This window comes from Ictidomys tridecemlineatus, chromosome 6 (genome assembly GCF_052094955.1).
Source record: "Ictidomys tridecemlineatus isolate mIctTri1 chromosome 6, mIctTri1.hap1, whole genome shotgun sequence".
NCBI classification, from domain to species: Eukaryota; Metazoa; Chordata; class Mammalia; order Rodentia; family Sciuridae; genus Ictidomys; species Ictidomys tridecemlineatus.
The window spans coordinates 997,521-1,017,319 of record NC_135482.1 but is presented as its reverse complement, the minus strand read 5'-3'; the positions used below and the strand labels follow the sequence as shown (position 1 = coordinate 1,017,319).

The 19,799-nt window shown below is 49.8% G+C and overlaps 1 protein-coding gene across 10 annotated transcripts in view; it reads right to left on the bottom strand.

Annotated features, from left to right (window-relative positions):
- The window catches only part of Brd1 (bromodomain containing 1), a 69,580-nt gene extending 50,079 nt beyond the window's left edge, over positions 1-19,501 (bottom strand). For 3 of the 10 annotated variants that reach the window (XM_078052495.1, XM_078052493.1, XM_078052497.1), the window contains exons 1-2: positions 19,350-19,499; positions 15,239-16,619 (exon numbers count right to left, since the gene is read on the bottom strand). In XM_078052495.1, coding sequence (XP_077908621.1) covers positions 15,239-16,605 — 1,367 coding nt within the window. In that variant the 5' untranslated portion in view covers positions 16,606-16,619; positions 19,350-19,499. Of the gene's footprint in view, positions 1-15,238; positions 16,620-16,720; positions 18,623-19,349 lie in introns of those variants that run through there. The other 7 variants (XM_078052498.1, XM_078052499.1, XR_013440105.1 and 4 more) reach the window with 6 other exon arrangements.
- Positions 19,502-19,799: the final 298 nt, after the last annotated feature.

Here is a 19,799-nt window from a genome sequence, read left to right as displayed (position 1 = left end):
GCCCCCACCTCAACTTTTAATCAAGACTTAAGGGAAAACAGACTACAACTGATCTCAACAAAGACACAATTCAAAGAAACAAGAAAGAGGCCCCTGAAACCTGGACTGAGATGCCAGAAAAGCAATCTGATCTACACCTGTTAAGCCACGACATGCATTGGGGGCGCCTGGGGAAGGGTCCCCTCAAAGAGGAGTGGCAGAGTCAGGTGCTCATGGCACGTCAAGGAGAGGAGATTCCTGGATACCTGTTGATAGAGACTACATTAGCAAAAACTACCTGAAATGAAACATAGGCACGGAAAGAGCCAACACTGTTAGGATGCCAACACCAGGCTGGGTGCAGCTCAGAGTGGAGCACTGGCCCAGGTGCACTAGGCCCTGGATTCCACCCCAGCACGGCATACAGGAAAAAAAGAACATACAAGGAAAACCAAAATTTGTTCTTGGAAGGAACTTCCAGAAAGGAACTTCAGAAAGATCCCTTCGAGGAAAAAAGACCAAAACTGTTGGGAAAAAGTATAACAGCAGCCGCACCCCAGGAAAAAAAACCCAACATGGCACCCAAGGACCTTCTCTTCCTATTTTCCCCTTTTTTCACTGACTCAAAAAGTTCCCGCTGGTGTGAACTCTCCCGCTGGTGCCAATTTCAAAGCTCGTTGACGGGAAACCTTAGCCCCAATGAGAACTAATTTCGTGGGCTCTGGAACTGACATCTGGAAGAACTTACCAATAAACGAGTGGCCTGTCATTTACCTAAGCCCTGCTACCTCTCCTTAGATCTATATAAGCCCACAGCCTTTAGTAATAAAGTGGAACTCTCCCAGGCAAAGTGCTAGTTTCCAAAGGCCTTAACAAGCACTTGGAGGCTCAACATCCCCCACTGACCCCAATCTTCGAGTAAGGTTGAGAGGCCTAACAGCATTCTCAAGGACCATCTCACCAAACTTGCTATTGAACTCAGATTGTCCGGGCCCAATCTTTTGCCATTGGCCCTCACCCAAATTCAGGCAACTCCTTGAGCCCCCTCAGGCCTTAGCCCCTTTGAGCTGTTCTATGGGCACCTTTCTTAATCAACAAAAACTTTCCTGTCACTCCCCCCCCTTATGTCCTACCTGCCCTATCTCATACTTCTGTACAAACTCCTAAGAAAACACGCAGACCGGTGTCTTCCTGCACCATCTGCTACTTCTGTTCCAGCACAATCAGGAATTGAATCGGACCCTCTTCAACCGGGTGATGCAGTCTTACTTTGAGAGCTACATTCTCAGTCGTTGAAACCTCGCTGGACCGGACCTCATACAGTCATATTTCCACCATGCTGGGGCCCATCAAACTCAAAGTTTCTCACCAACCCTCTCCTGTTACTAATCATTAATCTCTCTCAAGCTTCTATCCCAACCCACAGATGGAGCTTCTACATCCAAGTGACATGGCAACAGGATGGCACCACCTACTCAGTTTATGGGTCAAGACTTACCCTTTCACTGGCTGTAATTGGGCCCTTAATGTTACTGGATTCAACTGGATCACCTCATCCCACTTATGTTCAGCAATGCTATGCTTCACAGCCGACCAAACTGAGGAATCCTGTAAGCACTGGCCTGACACCTATGGCAGATGCCCTTATAATTCATGCAAAAAACGCTTTCTAGATAAGCCTCGCTATGAGAATCAAGCATACACCAAATTGACCTTCTAACAGCGGAAAAGGTGAGGTACTTGCTTATTTCTCAGGGAAGAATGTTGTTATTATATTAATGAATCTAGTCTAATAGAACAAAATGTTTTTAAATTACAAGAATTATTGACCCAATTGCCCAAACCCACCTCCCCTAATCCCAAAACGGGGTTCTTCCAATCCTCTCACCAAGTACTTGCTACCTCTCTTGGGGCCCCTTATCGGGATGCTCCTTTTCTGTGCTCTCTTGCCCTGCAGAATGAAGTTCCTTCAAACCCAATTGCAGAAAATTTCTAATCAACCTTTCAACCAGCTTCTACTTAGGCACTACCAGCCTCTGATGACCAATGAACCCCCAACATCTTCAAGAGAACAGCTCACGCAGTGCTGAAGCTCACTACCAGGCACGATGGAATGCAACGGACATCGGACAGTGGGAGACAATGAGCCCGGAGACCCTCTTAATCTGCCACCCTGGATTCTTGAGCCTTTATGTCCTTTTAGGCCTCCTCATGGCCCTTGGCCTCTTCTCTGTCAGTCCCCCAACACAGAACTTCTGCCAAAAACTGAACTTTGCTTTAATTTTTATCTTCATCCTGTTTTTGTTCGCTCTGATCTTCTTCAGGTGCTGGTGACCCCATGTTAAGGCAACGCTTCCAATATTTCCTAGAGTCTCTGTTACAGGACGAGTGGCTGATACCAACAATCTCCTCCATCCAGGACTGGTTCGATGCCATCGACGACTTGTGGCTTCAAGGAACTTTTATAGACTTTACCTCTACCGAAGTAGCTGTCTATAGCCACTGGGTTTTATTTCTGGTTGCCGTGATATCCCCAGACCTGGCCCCCGAACATTCCTCCACTTCCCCTTCTAGGCCCTAGCCGCCCCTGCAGAGCCGGAAGCAGCCAGATCTGACTAACAACGCCCTAGTTCCTAAGAAAACAAAAAGGGAGGAATGTTGGGAAAAAGTATAACGGCAGCCGCACCCCAGGAAAAAAACCCCAACATGGCACCTAAGGACCTTCTCTTCCTATTTTCCCCTTTTTCCACTGACTCGAAAAGTTCCCGCTGGTGTGAACTCTCCCACTGGCGCCAATGTCAAATCTCGCTGGCGGGAAACCTTAGCCCCAATAAGAAGTAATTTCATGGGCTCCAGAACTGACATCTGGAAGAACTTACCAATAAACGAGTGACCCGTCATTTACCTAAGCCCTGTCACCTCTCCTTAGATCTATATAAAAGCCCACAGCCTTTTGGAATAAAGTGGAACTCTCCCCGGTGAAGTGTCTTGCATGGAGGAATTCTTTCAAAAACAATGTAAGAAATGGGAAGGAAAAAAATAATCAGAAACCCAATTTAAAATGATCTTATGCCAATAAATTTGAAAACTTCGATACAAAACAAATCTGCAGAAAAATCTTACCTGTCAAAACTGACTTGTGGAGTCACCTAAGTACACCTATAAAATAATTATTTTAGAAACTGATTTAATAGTTGAAAAACTTACTCCCATCCCCAAAAGAACACAAAAAGAAGACTCTCCAGTAAAGGATCTGGCTGAGTGTCCCCAGTCTGCTTGGATGGAAAGAGGAGTTTCAGCCAGCTCCTCAGAGCCTGCAGCAGTGGGGCAAGGGTCATGCACAGCAGGGACACTTGGCCTGTGGGACAAAAGGAGTCCCTGAGGCCAAGTAAGTATGAAAGGTCACAACACATCCAAACCAAGGACACACCCAGATTAAGGACATTGGCAGTTTTGACCCTGGAAGGTCAGCCACCTCCAAGGGTGCACAGAAAGCTTCCAGGAGAGCAGGGCCACATCCTGCAGGGGAGTACCATAGGAGTTTACGGGCTGGCTGGGCAGCCCTCGCAAAGGGAGAAAGTTACAGACTGTTACTGAGTGACCCTGAAGGCCTGCTGGAGAGGGGAAGACAAAATGATACATGTAATTAATGCCAAATCCAAGTGTAGAGTCCACAAAAAATCCACCTTCCGAAGACTTGTCCAGAAACCTGACAGCTTGACCTTAAAACTCTTACAGAATCAGGATCAACACCAATGCACCTGCAGAGGCAGCAGATCTCACCCTTGGGAACAGGCTGGGCAAGTGCAGAACTCCAAAGAACAAAACCAGTCATGGAGAAAACCCATAGAGTGTACAAGAGGTGTCACGGATCTCTATGGACAAAGAAGCCACCAAGCAGTGATTATGGAACAAATAACACCCACAATGAAAATTCAAAAATCAACCCTAAGTGGACTAGCAGCATCCACTGAACAGCATCTGCTGAGCACTTCCATGTGCTGCCAGGCTAGACGTGGAGTCAGCTCAGGGAGCCAGGCAGGCCAGACCAAACAGAGCAGGAGGATGGCCAGAGGGCAGGCACAAACTAAAGTTGCCACAAGAAAACATTTTCAGACCTCAGAGAAATGAGGATTATTCAAATCAGACACAACAAGCACAAGCCATGAACACCCTGACCCTAAGAGCTGCCTTTATAAGACAATCCTGAGGGAAAGCAGAAGAGATAGCAGCCCACTCCCACTGACAGAGGGTGTCCCAAGGTGCAGGGCAGATTCCTGACCGCGGCTACGTCCTTCAACTCTCACACCTACCAGGTGGGCACACTTGCACCTCTGATTTACAGGCAGGAAGAACACTAGGCCCAGGGAAAAGATGTGCTAGACTTGCCCTTGGCCTTTTATCACACATGCCCATGCAAAAGAGGATGGCAAGTTCAAGGTCAGCCTCAAGTAAAAAGGGCTGATGGTGCAGCTCAGTGACAGAGCATCCTTGGGTTCAATCCCTAGTATAGCTGGGATCAGGATCACATCCTGATCTACAGACAGAAGGACAAAAGAAGAGTAGGTGTGGAGTGAGACAGTCACAGCTACACAGGCCCAGGAGGGCCAAGAGATGCTGCAGATGTTCCTAGGACAAAAATGTAATACTAAAGAACTACTAAAGATTCAGAGCATTCCAAAACTCCTGTTAAATGACCCCAGGTTTTGCCTAAAAACATTTTTAGACAAGACATCCAAAGCACAAGCAATCAAAGAGAAAAAAGAGCCACCATGGTAGTACACACCTATACTGTAAGCTACTGAGAAGGATCACGAGTTTGAGGCCAGCCTCAACAACTTAGCAAGACTCTATCTCCAAAAACTAAAATTAAAGGCTGCATAACTCAAGTGTAGAGCTCTTGCACAGCATACTCAAGGCCCCGGGTTCAATCCCCAGTACTAAAAGATAAAAAAGAGATGATAAAATTGAACCTCCTAAAAATTTTAAAACTGTTTTGCTTCAAAGGATACCATGAATAAAGTACTAAGGTAACCCACAGAATGAGAATAAACACCTGCAAATCATATATCAGATGGGAATCTAGTATCCAGAATAAAAAATTAATAGCTGGCCAGGCGCAATGGCGCACGCCTGTAATCCCAGCGGTTCAGGAGGCTGAGGCAGGAGGATCTTGATTTCAAAGCCAGCCTTATCAATGGCAAGGCACTAAGCAATTCAATGAGACCCTGTCTCTAAATAAAATACAAAATAGGTCAGGGGATGTAGCTCAGTGGTTGAGTGCCCCTGAATCCAACCCCAGTAGCCCTCCCAGAAAAGCATCAATAACTGAACAGTAAGTCAGATAACTAACTAACTAAATAAATAAAGGGGGCAGGGGATGTGAATGGACATTTGTCCAAAGAAAACACACACACAGACAATAAGTAAGATGTTCCACAGTTTTAGCCATCAGGGAATTGTGAATCAAAGCCACAAATAACTATTGCTTCACATCACTACATGGCTATCATCAAAGACAAGGGAATGAGAATGTGCAGCAGTTCCTAAAAATGCTCAGCAGCATTACCATGTGACCCAGCAACTCCTCTCCTGGGAAGAGAAACGAAAACCCAGGTCCACACAAAAACCTGTACACAAATGTTTGATGCAGAGCTGCTCCTAAGTCACAAAGCAAAAACCCAAATATCCACCAAAAGATGAGTATATTTATTTTAAGAGAGAGAGAGAGAGAGAGAGAGAGAGAGAGAGAGAGAGAGAGAGAGAATTTTTTAATATTTAGTTTTTAGTTTTCGGTGGACACAACATCTTTATTTTTTATTTTTACTTGGTGCTGAGGATCGAACCCAGTGCCCCGCGCATGCCAGGCGAGCGCCCTACTGCTTGAGCCACATCCCCAGCCCAAGAAGAGTATATTTTTAAAACGTAATTTATTGATACAATGGAACATTAGTCAGCCACAAAAAGGAAGGAAGTACTGATCCATGCTACCACTGATCCACGGATGGACCTTGAAAAAGTTCGCCCAAGAAGCCAACACAAAGGAGACGCAGTACCGGTTCTGTTTACACAACACTGCCTGAAGAGGCATGCCACCAAGACAAAGAGGCCAGCAGCAGAAAGGGGGGGGGGGGCGGGGGTTTCTTTTGGGGTTGATAAAAATGCTCTAAAATTAGTTAAGGTAAAAATAAATAAATAAACAAATCCACTGAACTGTATACTTTAAATGGGTAAAAATTTTATGTGTGTGAATTGTATCTCAGTAAAGTTGTTTTAAAAGAAGTGATAAAACGTTTCCACGGATGGGAGCAGTAAAAAGGGTGTGTGTAAACAAACCTCGCTTCTAACACGGAAGGGCCACATGGGTCCCCAGGGCTATCTGGGGTTATTATTTTCACATATGGTCTACATACTACTTGGTATATAATGAATGTTATCAGTTCTTACAATATACTAAAATCTATAGTACTAACAAACAAGTCTCTCAATCATTTGAAAAAAATAACATTAATGCATATTGACATACCTTGTATCATAAATTTGGGGGGTTTTTGTTAAGAGAAATAAATACACTGAAAAAAGCTACCTAAAAATATATCTAACCGATTCTATTTTCTAAATATTTTTTAGTTGGCAATGGGCATTTATTTATTTATTTATGGTGCGGAGGGTTGAATCCAGGGCCTCACACATGCCAGGCAAGTACTCTACCACTGAGCCACAACCCCAGCCCCCTAACCAATTAGAGAACAAACCATGAACTTTCACTATGATGCTCAGAAAGTCCTACATGAGAGGTGAGGTGAGGCCACGCAGGCCAGGGTCCTGTCACAGGGACTCATCCAAAAGCAGCAGCTGGCAGAGTGCCACCACCGCACAGAAAAGACCCGAGAGCAGACAAGACTCTGTCAGGAAGAAAGGTGGCCTACCTCACCTGGGTGGCTTGGTGCAAGGCCACAACAGGGCAAGAGACCGGGTAGGACCCCAAAACCAGCAGGCCCAGCCATATGGCCGACAGCACCGACAACTCACACCACCCTGAAGGACGAACCCGAGAGCCTTCTGACCCTACACCAAGTGAGAAAAGCCTGATCCATGTGGCTACACTGGTTATGATTTTAAGAGTCCACACACATTCATGGGTGAAATTACACGACTGAAACTTCTCCCTTCTCCACAACAGAAGGGGAGCACAGGTGAAGGACTCCTGACCAGGTACATGAACTTCTGAAGCTAAGCTGCAGAACCTGTGGGTTCTCTCTAAATATTTCCTAATTAAAATACAGATATTTTTACAGACATCACTGAAAATAAGAAGCCAGCCAAGGGGACGAGAGGTCCAATAACTAGTGCACACAGCCCAGGGCAAGACACACCCAAGTCCCACCCAGGCCAGAGGAGGGGTGACAGGGCCAGTCTGTGACTAGCAACTCACATGCACAGTGATAGAGTGTGGTCACTCTCCCACTCTGAATCCCACCTCAAGACAGCTCCTGCAGATGGCGCCTCTTCACCCTGGGTTCTCCGGCTTCAGCCAGGTTGGCACCAAACAGCAGCTGCGAGGGGCCAGGCACATGAAGACCTATTGACAGAAGTCCAGGCCACAGTGTGTCCACACACTCACAAGAGCCTACCCAAACAGAGCGCTGCTGAGAGGGGGACAAGAAGACTGCAGGGTCCCAGAAGCCACACATGGTACTAGGGCCACACTGAGTACTTCAGAGGAGGCTCCACGGCTTCTCGTTTGAAAACTCCTTGGGCTGAACCATATTTTGACAAATAAAAATGTTTGTTTTGCTTTATTAGAGAGAGAGACAGAGAGAGAAAGACAGAGGAGCTGGGCTGGGGTTGTGGCTCGCTGGTAGCAAACTTGTCTGGCATGTGTGAAGCACTGGGTTCAATTCTCAGCACCTCAACAACTAAAAACAAAAAAAGAGAGAGAGGGAGACAGAGATAAAGAGAAAGAGGAGGAAGGAAGGAAACTCCTGGGTAAGTATCATGAGGAACGAAAGAAGAGACACCAAGAACCACCACTGCCCAGGCGTGGGCACAGCTCCAGGCGTACTCTCCAGAGCTCCCACTCCAAGCACCCTTTCTGGAAAGCAGAGTCCGACACTTTCTCCTTTCCTCCCTAACACCTCTGTGTTGTCGAACTTTATAGCGGATGCCACTCACAGGACAGTTCAGGTCAGAGTGGCAAGAGCCTTTCCCCTCACAGTATCGATGCACAAAAATCAAAGAATCATGAAAATGAGAGACAATGTCATTTAAAATATTATTTTATGCCCTCAAAGCCTGAAAAGCCCAGAATTTGCCTCTGGATGCAAATGCACTACACCACCCCACCACCCCACCATCCCACACCGGCTACTGTAGCACACACCCAGTAGTCAAGGTCTCCTTGGAGGCAAGAGACCAATTTTATTATCAATCTCACTGATGGGTGGCTACTGAGGCACAGCTGCTCCTGGGACCCTAGGCCTCCCCTGCCACACCCATGTCCTGCTGTAGCAGGTGTCATGGAAAGTCAGGCCTTCCCGGTACACACTGACATCAGCACAAAGCTAAGAGAAAGCAAGGACCCTGGACTGGAAAGCTGGAGGGATGGATACTCATCTTCCTGTCCTCACAGGAAAAACCAAGCAGGAACCAACAACAACCCCCCAGTCTGGGCCTACACAAACTAAGGTCTCCCTGCAGACGTCTGATCATACTAGGTGGGCGCACACCCAGCACACACCACAGCATCCAGGCATGACTTAGCAAGCCACATAGATGCCAGACCAGCCCAAAACAAAAAGCATTCTTCAAAAACAGCATGGAAGAATGAAAGAAAATGAGGGAAAGACGTGGGAGCGTCCCACTCCAAGGCTGGAGGGTCACCAGTTTCAAGCAGCAACTGGCTTAGGACTGGGCCTTAGACAGGAGAAGCGGGAGGCTAGTGGGACACCAGTGTCTTTCTCCAGCAATGGAATGCCTGGGGACCTGGGCCACATGAGGCGAACTCCTGGCACAGGTGCAACTTGCAAGTGAGGGATACGCCCACACAGTGAAAGGATAGCAACGGGTAACTGCTGACTGCTGGGTGGCTTTATTCTCCTTATTTTGCAATATTTTGGAAATCTTTTTAAAGATTTTTGTAAGTTGAAGTTATTTCCAAATCAGAACTAAAAGCAAGGTCCTTGCTGCATTCCTTGGGGATCCAGAAGAAAGTGCCTCAGTGGCTCTAGAACAAAGTCCATTGTCCTGCTGTTTTAACTATAAGCAAATTCAAGCATGCCAGTCCCACCTAGAAGGGACAGTGGCGGGACGGCAGCACTAACCTGCCCCCACTATTAAAGAAAACCTCCAATAAATATTCGACCCCAACTCTGCCCAAACCAATTTACTGTGATTGAGAGTGACTAGAAATGGAAAGTCAGCCACTCTAGCCAAGTCCTCTTCACCTGGGATGCTTCAAAGAGGCCAGGCCCAGGCAGGAGAGGCCTGAGGTACCAGGAGGAGAGCACAGTCGGCAGGTTTTGCTTCAAAAAGTAGGGGGATACCTCAGAGAGCACAAGGGCAGTGCCAGGCCTCACATCCTTCCCGTACCCAGAGCCAAACTGTTTGCAGATGTCTGTCTCCCCTCTTAGTGTGCCTCACTCCTCCAACCCAGGAGAGCCAGGGAAAGCACCAGAGCCAAGGAGGGCAGAAGGACGTCTACGCCAGGCAGCAGGAGCCCCCAGGCTGCTTTAGCAGTGAACACTGGCCCTGAGCTCCACCCGGTACCTGGAGACCCTCGGCTTTTTCCTGTCAGCTGTTGCTACGGTGCTTCTCTCCCCAAAGGGCTACTTCAGATACAAGCCACAGGCACCCACAGCCCATCCACAGGGGCGAACTCAGACGGCACTGCTCTCAGAGCCTCCAGGGCAGGGCTTCCACCATCCATCCACGGCAGATGAAAAGTTACAGAATTTGGATGTTCTTTTGACATGACAGGCTACAACCCGATAACCCACTCTGGGTTGACACATCTTAAGTCAAAGATGCACTTAATGCACCTACCCTACCAAGCATCCTCACTTAGCATCAGAATACCCCATGGATACCCACTGTCCACCCTCTGCGCACTGCCCAGCATCTCCAGAGTGTGTCACACTGTGTGAACACGAGCCAGGAAAAACAACAATCCAAAATTCAAAATGTTGTACTGAACAAGTTTCATTTTCACACACATTGTCTTCAAAATACCGTAAATAAAACTATCATTAAGTCAGGCAGCATCCGTATAATAAAATTAACTGCCAGAAACATGAAGGGAAAACAAAATAAAACGTAAAACCCAAGCCAGTTTTTAAAATTTATTGATTGATTTACTTATCTATTTTGGTGGTGCTGAGGGTTGAACCCAGGGCCTCACTCATGCTAGGCAAGCTCTCTACCACTGAGTTACATCCTCAGCCCCCAGAACTTTGTACTGACACACTCAAAAGTATGACTTGATGCTGATAACGAAGTGTCAACTAGACACTCGTGTTCTGCTTTGGTCCTCATGTGGTGGCATCAGGGCCCCACCGTGAACAGCACACACAAGGAGCACCATCATCATTTACCCAACAGCAGGCCCACTAGCCAGGCTTCTGCACTGGGTAAACGAGGCACCACGGGTAGCCAAGGGTACCCACGACGCGCTCTGAGCAGACGTGAGCTACCTGGCTTCTCTTCTTCTGGAGACAAAGAGCACCCCAGGCACAACCCAAGCAGGAGTTACCAGGTTTGACATTTTAAGGGACGCAGAGCTCATGCCTCTAAAGGAAGCTTCCCTGTCCCTTCTTTCTAGAACATTCCCTGGCTTGTCCCATCTCCTATCCCATGAAACAGCATGAAATGGATGAGCAGAAAACAAATTCCACTGGAGCAGCAGAGGCAAACGACTGCTCTGAACAAGCATCGAACAAGGTGCAGCAGCGCACCCCTGTAATTCCAGCAGCTTGGGAGGCTGAAGAAGGATCTAGAGTTCAAAGCCAGCCTCAGTAATTTAGAATCTAGTAAGACTGTCTCTAAATAAAATATAAAAGGGCTGGGGATGTGGCTTTGTGGTTAAGCACCCCTAGGTTCAATCCCCAGTACCCAAAACAAAAACACCAAAATCATCAAAATGCGATTTTTCTTAGGAAAAAAGTAAAGGAAAAAAGGAATTTTGTCTTCTAATCTAGACTCTCCTTCTTCTGTCTTACCCAATTTTAAATATAGTCACACAGAGCATAAGATTTCAGTCACTGGGGACCACACATACGAAGATAGTTCCATAAAAGTATAACAGACTGGAAATTCCTATGACCAGTTCCCATAGTATGGTCACTTTTTTTTTCCTGAAGACAGGGTCTCACTATGTTACTCAGACTGGCCTAGAATCCGTGCCTCAGCCTGCCCAATAGATGAGACCATAGGCATGTGCCACCACATCCATCATCACATTGTCTGTGAGGACACTGGTGTAAAGAAACCTGCTGCACTGCTTGTCACAGTACAGCAAATACAGGCATGCACAGTACTTAGTACTTGTCCGTGAAAATCAGCAACATCACTGGCTGGTGTATTTACTAAACTATATTCTTAACAATTATTTTGGAGTAAATCCTTGTTATAAAAAAAAGTTTGTAGTAGAATAGAATGCATCAGCTGCAGCCTCTCATATCTCATTTACCACGTGACTGACCCAAACCATCCAGGCTTCTGATGGTAGAACAAGGACAGGATTACTACTGACACATATTTCTCAGATGGCACCGCCACTTAGTGGCACATACCTATTCTTGTTTCTGTGTTGGAAACCTTTTCTTAGAAGATGAGGAAGGAGCTGAGGACATAGCTCAGTTGGTAGAGTGCTTGCCTCACATGCACAAGGCCCTCGGTTCAATCCCTAGCACCACCAAAAAAAAAAAAAAAAAAAAAAAAGTGAGGAAGACACAGAAACAAGGAAGCATGACTCTTGAGATACTGCCACAATTGTTCCAAAACCTCTGCAGCTGCCCACCAGGCTTGAAGGCTGAGACCCTTGCAGGCATAACAATAAGAAACCCACAATGTCCAATCAGAGCAGAAGACAGTACATCCTCACACAGAGAAGGCCAAGCAGCTCGACAGCTGGGCTGGGGCAGGTGCCACCAGAGAGCTCCCAATGAGTCATCTGGGCAGCCACCGATGAAAACAGCCCCTCTAGCACCAACTCCAGAGGAAGTTCCCCAATGGGTAGGCAAAGCCAGGAATATCCTTATGATGTTCACAAACTATAGCTTAAGAGAAATAAAATGCCATCTTTGTGATATTGAAATGCTAAACATTAGAAAATTATATAAGGAAGATACTTTCTCTAAAATCTCTAAACAAACACTTCAATGGATCAGGCCTGTGTCCTCCTTCCATGTGATAGGCCTTCTGAGCTGATCTGAACACATGCTCTGGACCCAGAGGCCAAAGGAAATGCAAAGCCTGAACAACTGCACATGGAACCCCAACCAAGGGTGCAAAAACACCAAGGGAGTATCTCGGGCTTAAGAAGGGCCACCAGATCTGCTGCAAACTCAGCCATGGGCAGCAGCCAGCAAACCTCAGTCTCCAACAACACCCATCACAGTGCTCAGGGCCTGCCCTTCACATCTTATACAAGAAGAGCACAGGAAGTGGGAACCTGTCCCAGAGGGCAAGGTAGCCTGAAACACCGCATCTCTGGGAGACCTGGCACTCAGACGGTAAGGCCCCAAACACACTTGCTCAGGTGTGCCTTTCTGTCTCTGCTCAAAGCTGGATGTTTCTTTCTAAACTTGGTGAAGGAAGGAAGGACGAACGGACAGATATCACCCAGACTGCAAAGTCCCACCATCTACTCTGAAATATTCAGATCCAAAGCAGCCCTGGCCACTACGGCCAGGAGTGCCCACATCCTTCCCCTTGCCAATGCTTTCTCCTGTCCACAGCCCTGCCCACCTGATGGGCTCTGCTGTCCCAAAACCTAAACAATGGGAACCACAGGACTGGGATGTGAAATGCCAACAGGCTCTGCCCTCACCTGGAGCAGGTAATCCTATGATGCTAGTCAGAGAAAGGAGCACTGCTAGTTTTTCCCTTTTGGAGACTGCATTTGTGTTTCACTTCAATTTTGGTTAAGCTGAAATTTTTAGGCCTCTTAAACAAAGGCTCTTGATACATTCCCATCATTTCTAACTCACAAGTAGGAATCCCAGTTAAAGTCTTTCAGATCAGGCTGACTGATCTGTAAAGACAGGCACCTTGTTTTGACAGGGGTCTTCTCTGAAGGAGAGGGACTATTAACACATTTTACTCACTTTGAACTTACGATTCTGTAATGACTATATACAGCTCTGCGCTAAGAAACCATTTGGGGAAAAGATCAGTGAAATAAAACAACATTTACAGAAATTATTTTCAAACTCTTAACTGCCAATACAAAGTTAGTCTTCGCTCCTATTAGGGTGAAACCTGTTTTCTAAGTGGAAGACTCCAGCACACCCCTAGCCCAGCCAGTGAGCTAGCTTGCTGTACACTTGCGGCACATTAATCACAGTGTACTGATAAGCATGAATAACTTCAAACCACTACAAACCTTGGGAAATAACACATAAGGCTAACAACATTCAATGTCAAAAACATTTAGTAATAAAAATATCCTGCATGTCTATTTTCCATTCATTCGCAGAAAAGTACAATTTTATTAATGCATGTGCCCCATCTGAAAACAAAGCAGTTTGCAAGACACCATAAAAACACCTGTAGGAACAGCTTTCCTCTGCACCTCACTGTCTCTAGGCATTACCAACCTGACCAGACTGTTCGGAAGCCCACACCCTACACAGAAGCTGTGTCACTTCCTCAAAGTTCTAGGAAGTGTTCACGCGGGTCCAAAAGGAACCAGGTTCACCTGGAAAAGGAGTGCTTTCTTGTCACTCACAGGCTCCAGTGTAAAACTCATCCACTCACTTACCTTATATTCGCAGGCAAAGAGCCTTTTTTTGTTTTTTGGCAGTACCAAAAGACCGGACTCTGGGCCCTCACATGCTAGGGAAGCACTCAACAACTGAGCTACAGCATCAATCCCCTCCCCCTTTTTTAAAAATATATTTGTTTTATTTGTTTATTCTTTAACGTGGTGCTGAGGATCAACCCAGGGCCTTGCACGTGCTAGGCAAGCGCTCTAACACTGAGCCACAACCCCAGCCCACCCAAATGCTTTTCTTAAATTTTATTCTATTTTGAGATAAGATCTCACTAAGTTGCCCAGGCTGGCCTTGAACTCATGATCCTACTACCTCAGCATCCTTAGTAGCTGGCATTACAGGGGTGGCCATCAGGCCCACTGGCAAAGAGCATTTTTCAAGATAAGGGAACAAACAGAGCAAGTCAGTAACAACAAGAACAGGTCAAGAAGATACAAGTTGTGAGATGGAGATAGACCAAGACATATACAGGAGGATCTGAAACAACCCCTGGGTCACATAAAAGAACAGGGCTGGGCTAGATTCCAACCACCAGGAACCAGCACTAATCAGAGAGCACTTCTATGGATCAAGCAATGTTTGCACTACTAAAGAAAACTATCTGCTGGGTGTGGAGGTGCACACTTGTAAACCCAGAGGTTCAGGAGGCTGAGGCAGGAGGATCACAAGTTCAAAGCCAGCTTTAATATTTAGTGTCACCCTAAGCAATTTAGTAAAATCATCTCAAAATTTAAAAAAACAAAAGGTCTGGAAATACGATTCAGTAGTTAAGCCCCGTGGGTTCAATTCCCCACCACCCAAACCAAAAGAAAAAAAAAAAAAAATGAAAGAAAGAAATTATCAGAAAAATGTCCTGCCACAAAACAGGACAGCGGGACGGAGAAGACCATCTCCTTCCCCACAGCTACCACTCTCGACATAAATCCATTCTAATCTCCACTTCAGGAGCTGCCTTATTGATCAGTTTCACTTTTCCAACCAATTGAGGGATGGCAGCCACCATGAGGCAGAGCTCTTGATGCAGTGAACACTAGTGTGGCCATCGTTACCATGACCGTATCTGGCTTATTCTGCAGACCAGTTAGGCATGAAGGAAACTGTAAATCCTCCACAAGTCTTTTACAATACCACTGCCCCCAAAAGGCACTTTAGCTGACTACTACAAAGTGGGAAGGCCACCTGGCAGGGCTCTCTGCAGGTGTGAACCCTCAGGTCAGGTCCCCCACTCCAGGCTTACTCTTCACCCAGCGTTCAAACGCGCTTACCTCTGTGGGGGAATATATGGGGCGCACACAGTCGGCATGACTGCACAGGGCTCAGCCAGCGCTTTCTTAGCTTTTTTTGCTTTCTTCCTGACTTTGGACGTGGACCTGACCGTTTTGACTGAGCTCTCTTTACGACAGACACCATTTTTCATTTCAACATCCCCGTAAATGTTCAGAGGCCTCCGTGTGCAACCAGGAGGCGTGTGGACGTCACAGTAAGCGGTCTTTCTGACTGAGAAGGTGGTGCTACCACCAGTCAGTTCCTTCACAGGCTCCATTTTCATATATAGGCCAGCCTTCTGGGCACATGTCACGTGGAATGCTGTGTAGCAGTTTGCTTTGTGGCACTGGATACAGGCGCCCACGCCCTTCTGCTTACAGAGGTAGCACGTCAATTTCCACCGGGCCGGAGGGATGTTCCTCACACCGTCGATGGGTTCGATGAACACCGTGTTGGCAAAGCCAACCTCTGGGATCCACAGGGCACACACCACATGGCCCCAGCGGTCGTCGTCCGTCTTTTTGAAGGCACCGCCCTTGTTGGGGCACAGCACACAGTCCGCGGGACGGGACCGGGACTGCAGGCAATGGCGGCAGAGCCACTGGCCCTCAGGGATATAGGGCACGCCATAGCACTCCTGGTGCACGGCCAGGTTGCACATATCACAGAAGAGGATCACATTGCTGTTCTGACACTCCCCATCCATGCAGATGCAGCATACAGCATCCTCGTCAATCAGGGACTGCTGCTCCCCCTGCTTCTGGTTCTCGCAGTATGACTCCTTCTCAAAGCGGTCCATCAGGAACTCAAACATGTTCTGCGACACAGCAGAGACACAATCACCCTTTCGCTTCTCGTTGATGATCTCCAGCCAGGCGTAGTCCTCCTCATCCATGTCATACTCCACCTCGTTGTCCAGCTCCTCAGCCGACTTCTCGATGAATTTGTAGTACATGGGGGGCCTCCTGGGCGCAGATGGAGGGCTGTACTCCACAATCCGAACCTTGGGCTCAGGAAGGGCACTGGCTGAGGCCGGTGTGCCATGGGTGCTAGGAAGGGCTTCATTTTTCTTTTTGACTCTGTTGTTTTTGTGACGCTTAGTTCTTAAGCAAACAGGTGGCCTCTCGCTATTTTCTTTATTGCTGTTGCATTCACTCATTTCTTGAGCAGTGAGGTCATCTTCCAATATGATCTCCAGGGGATCAAAAATACTGATCCGATGCAAGCGCCCTTCAATCTCTATCTCAACCATCCTTTGAGCTTGAGCGTACGTCAACGTTTCTCGGGTGGGAGAGTGTTTAATACTGCATGGGGAGGAAGGATGCCTCGCTGCAGAGCCTCGATGACATCGTCCTTTCCTCCTCATTTGGCAATAATTACCTGAAACAGAATCAAAGGAAAAGTTAATTCCTTGTAGAGTGACAAGAGACTGGAGAAAAGCACACAAGTATTCAGGGGCAACGCCCCCAAAATGAACTCACAGTTAACACACTTCTGAAGTTTCCAAACTCCTACTCCTAGGAGTCATGACTACACTTCAAGAGTGTCCTAGGACTGGAAATGGCAGCAGGTGGGGAGGCAGTACAGGACAGCAAGGGCCCTGATCCCCACCACTCAGCCAGTTACCTTTTTAGACCAAGCCAAAGGTAACCCAGAGAACAGCAACAAGCACTCCAGAGCGGCCCTGGATCCAGCCCACATATGCAGGAGTGTTATTCTGGTGTACAGACAACCCACTGGGAAACCCATGCACAGAGCTTGAGCCCACCAGGCTCAGAGGCTGTGGCTACAAGGTAGATATGTTCAGTGGCTACCTGGTCCTAACAAAGGCCCCCTATAAACTCCTCTCTCCACTGCTGCCCAGCAGAGTACCCCTGTGAGCCCACAGTCCTCACAGCACCTCCACTGGGAGCCAGAAGCTTCTGTTCATGTCCCAACAATGTAAGCCTGTCCATCCTCTCCACAAATACGTCCTCCACATACACACACCCAGATCAGGGCCACCAGCCACAGCAGGACCCAAAAGAACCCTATACTGGCCTGTGGGGACATCACCACCTCTGGGTGGCCCAATGCAGCTTCTGCAGACAGTGCCAGCCTGCCCCTTCCCCTCAGGGTGACTTTTCAGCCATGGCTTGACCACTATACTAGACCTTGTCTTTCTTTTTTTTCTTTCAAATAAACCCAGTTATGTACAACATGCCAAAGGGCATCTGTTCTTCCTGACACATTTGCAAGTAAGATGCTCAGCTCCTGCTCCACAGCAAGAGTGGACCCTCCCAAACCCCATACTGCCAAAAGCCCCACACTGCCTACACATACACTGAGGGTCCCCATTGCTGGCTCAGGTGGCCAAGTTTTGGCCACAGAAGTTTATCAGAATCTGCTCTTTTCAGAGGTAGGCAGAACCAGTGAGTTATCAGCCTATACCTCCACCTTGTTGTGGTGGAGACTTCTACTGTTTAAATGTCACTGACTGCATCTACTTCCAGTTTTCCCCAGTATGGCTTGATGTCTAGGCACCTCATGTGAAGACATGCCAACTCTAGGCCTCTGCCTGCCAAACAAGGCAGCACCTTAGGCAACAATGACAAGGACTGTTCAGACTCCTCCCCCCCACACACACAACCACATGTTACTAACAGGGAACAAAATGACTTTTGAGTGACTGACTCACAAGTACTTCAAGATGAAGCCTACATCAGCAAAGCCCAGCATCAGGTACCTGAGAGAGTGTGAAGTCACAGCTTCAGCGATCTAGCTGATCTTCAGGAAATCCCCTCAAAGAACAGACTTCACTTTCTAAGGCCAAAAAGCAAAATCCTGCAAATACTAAATGCACTTTTAAAGACAGACCCTTCGGGTTGCAAAAACCTGCATTTTATATAGAAATCAGATAGCAACTTCCTAGAGAGGACATCAAAGACTGATCAGTCAAATTCTAAGTCACCTGCATCTGAGGGGGCCTCCAGATGCAAATTCAAACCTGGATTCCCAAGCAGCTGCCAGCAAAGGCACCCCAGCTGGCACTGGACTCCAGCAGCAGGCCATGCCATTGCTTTTGAGGCGAGAGCTGGATGGATGCTGCATCCAGGGTCAGCCTAATGTGTCATCACTGAGGTGAGGCAGAAGCAACAGCTGGTCACTCACCAGACTAAAGAAAATGTGCAATTTTCTCCTCTACAACAAAGTACCAAGTGGCTCTAACTGCCAGCGGCCCTTCAACCCCACCCTCCACGCTCCCAGCAGCTCTGTGGTCCCAAAGTGCAACCGTGACCAGGGAAGCAGAGAAGAGCGGGCACTGGAGCACCGTCCACAGTGGCCACGACCGCATCTGCCTCGTCATTTCCCAGGCCCCCGCCTGAGCCTGGCCTGCACCCGAGCCCTGCGGGCGCTCCGCAGGGCCGCGACCCGCCCCCGACGAGCGCCGCCGCCGAGGCCCCGCGCGGCCCAGCGGGCAGGAGGCCACTGCGCGGGCGTTTCCTGCGGGCCCGGAGCGGCCGCGGGCCTCCGCCACGGGGCGCCCCTCGGGCGAGGCGCCGGCCGGCGTGGGCGCGCCACTCGGCAGGAGGCGGGTCACGCCCAGCGTCCCGGGCCGCCGACACCGGCGCGGGCCGCCCCGGCTCCCCGCGAAGCTGCGGGCCCACAAAGGCCGCGCGTCGCGCCGGCTCCCGCGCAGCGGCGCCGGGCCTCCCCCGCGGGCCGGCTGGGCAGAGCGGGCTGCCTCCGCGGGGCCGACGGCGCACAGGGCCCGGCCCGGCGGTTACATAATGGGCCGGCGCGGCGCGGCGCGGCGCGGGCCGGGCGGACGTGGGCAGCGCCGGGACCCGCCGCCTCCCGCCCGGCCCCGCCCGCCCGCCCGCCGCCCCGCCGCGGCCTCCTCCGCTTCCCGGGCCGCCGCCCGCCTGCCCGGCCTCCCGGGCCGGATCCCGGCCTCCGCGGCGGCCCGCCCCGGCCCCGATCCCGGCCTCCCCCGCCCGGCCGCCCCCGCCCGGCCGCCCGCGGACAATGCGGAGCCGCCGCCGTCGCCGCCGCCAAACATGGCGCCGGCAGCGCCGCCCGGGAGGCCGGAGGCGGGCGCCGCGGGGCCGGGACGCCGCCGCCACTCACCTTCTGGGCGCCGCGGCCGCGGGAGCCCGGCGGGCGGGCGGGCGCGGGGGCCGGCGCGGCCGAGGCGGCGCTAATGGCGCCGCGGCTGCTCCGCCAACGGCCGCGCTGCGGGCCCCGCCGGGCTCCGGGGCGCGCTCGGCCGCGGCGGCTCCGGGCCCGCAGGGCGCCGCGGCTCGGGGGTGGGGCGCCGGCGGCAGCGGGCTCGGGGCCGCCGGAGCGGCGCGGGCGCGGGCGCGGGCGCGGGCGCGGGGCTGCTCGGACGCCGGCCGGACCGCCGCTCGCTCCCCAGCGAAGCAAACAATGCGGCGAGCGCTCCGCCCGGCGCGCTGCGTGCGAGACGCGCCCCGCCCGCCGCCGCCATGACGCGCGCCGGGCCGCCGCCGCGGGGGAGGGGCGGGGCGGGAGGAGCGGGGGCGGGGCCGCGCGGAAGGGGACCGAGGGGACGGCGGG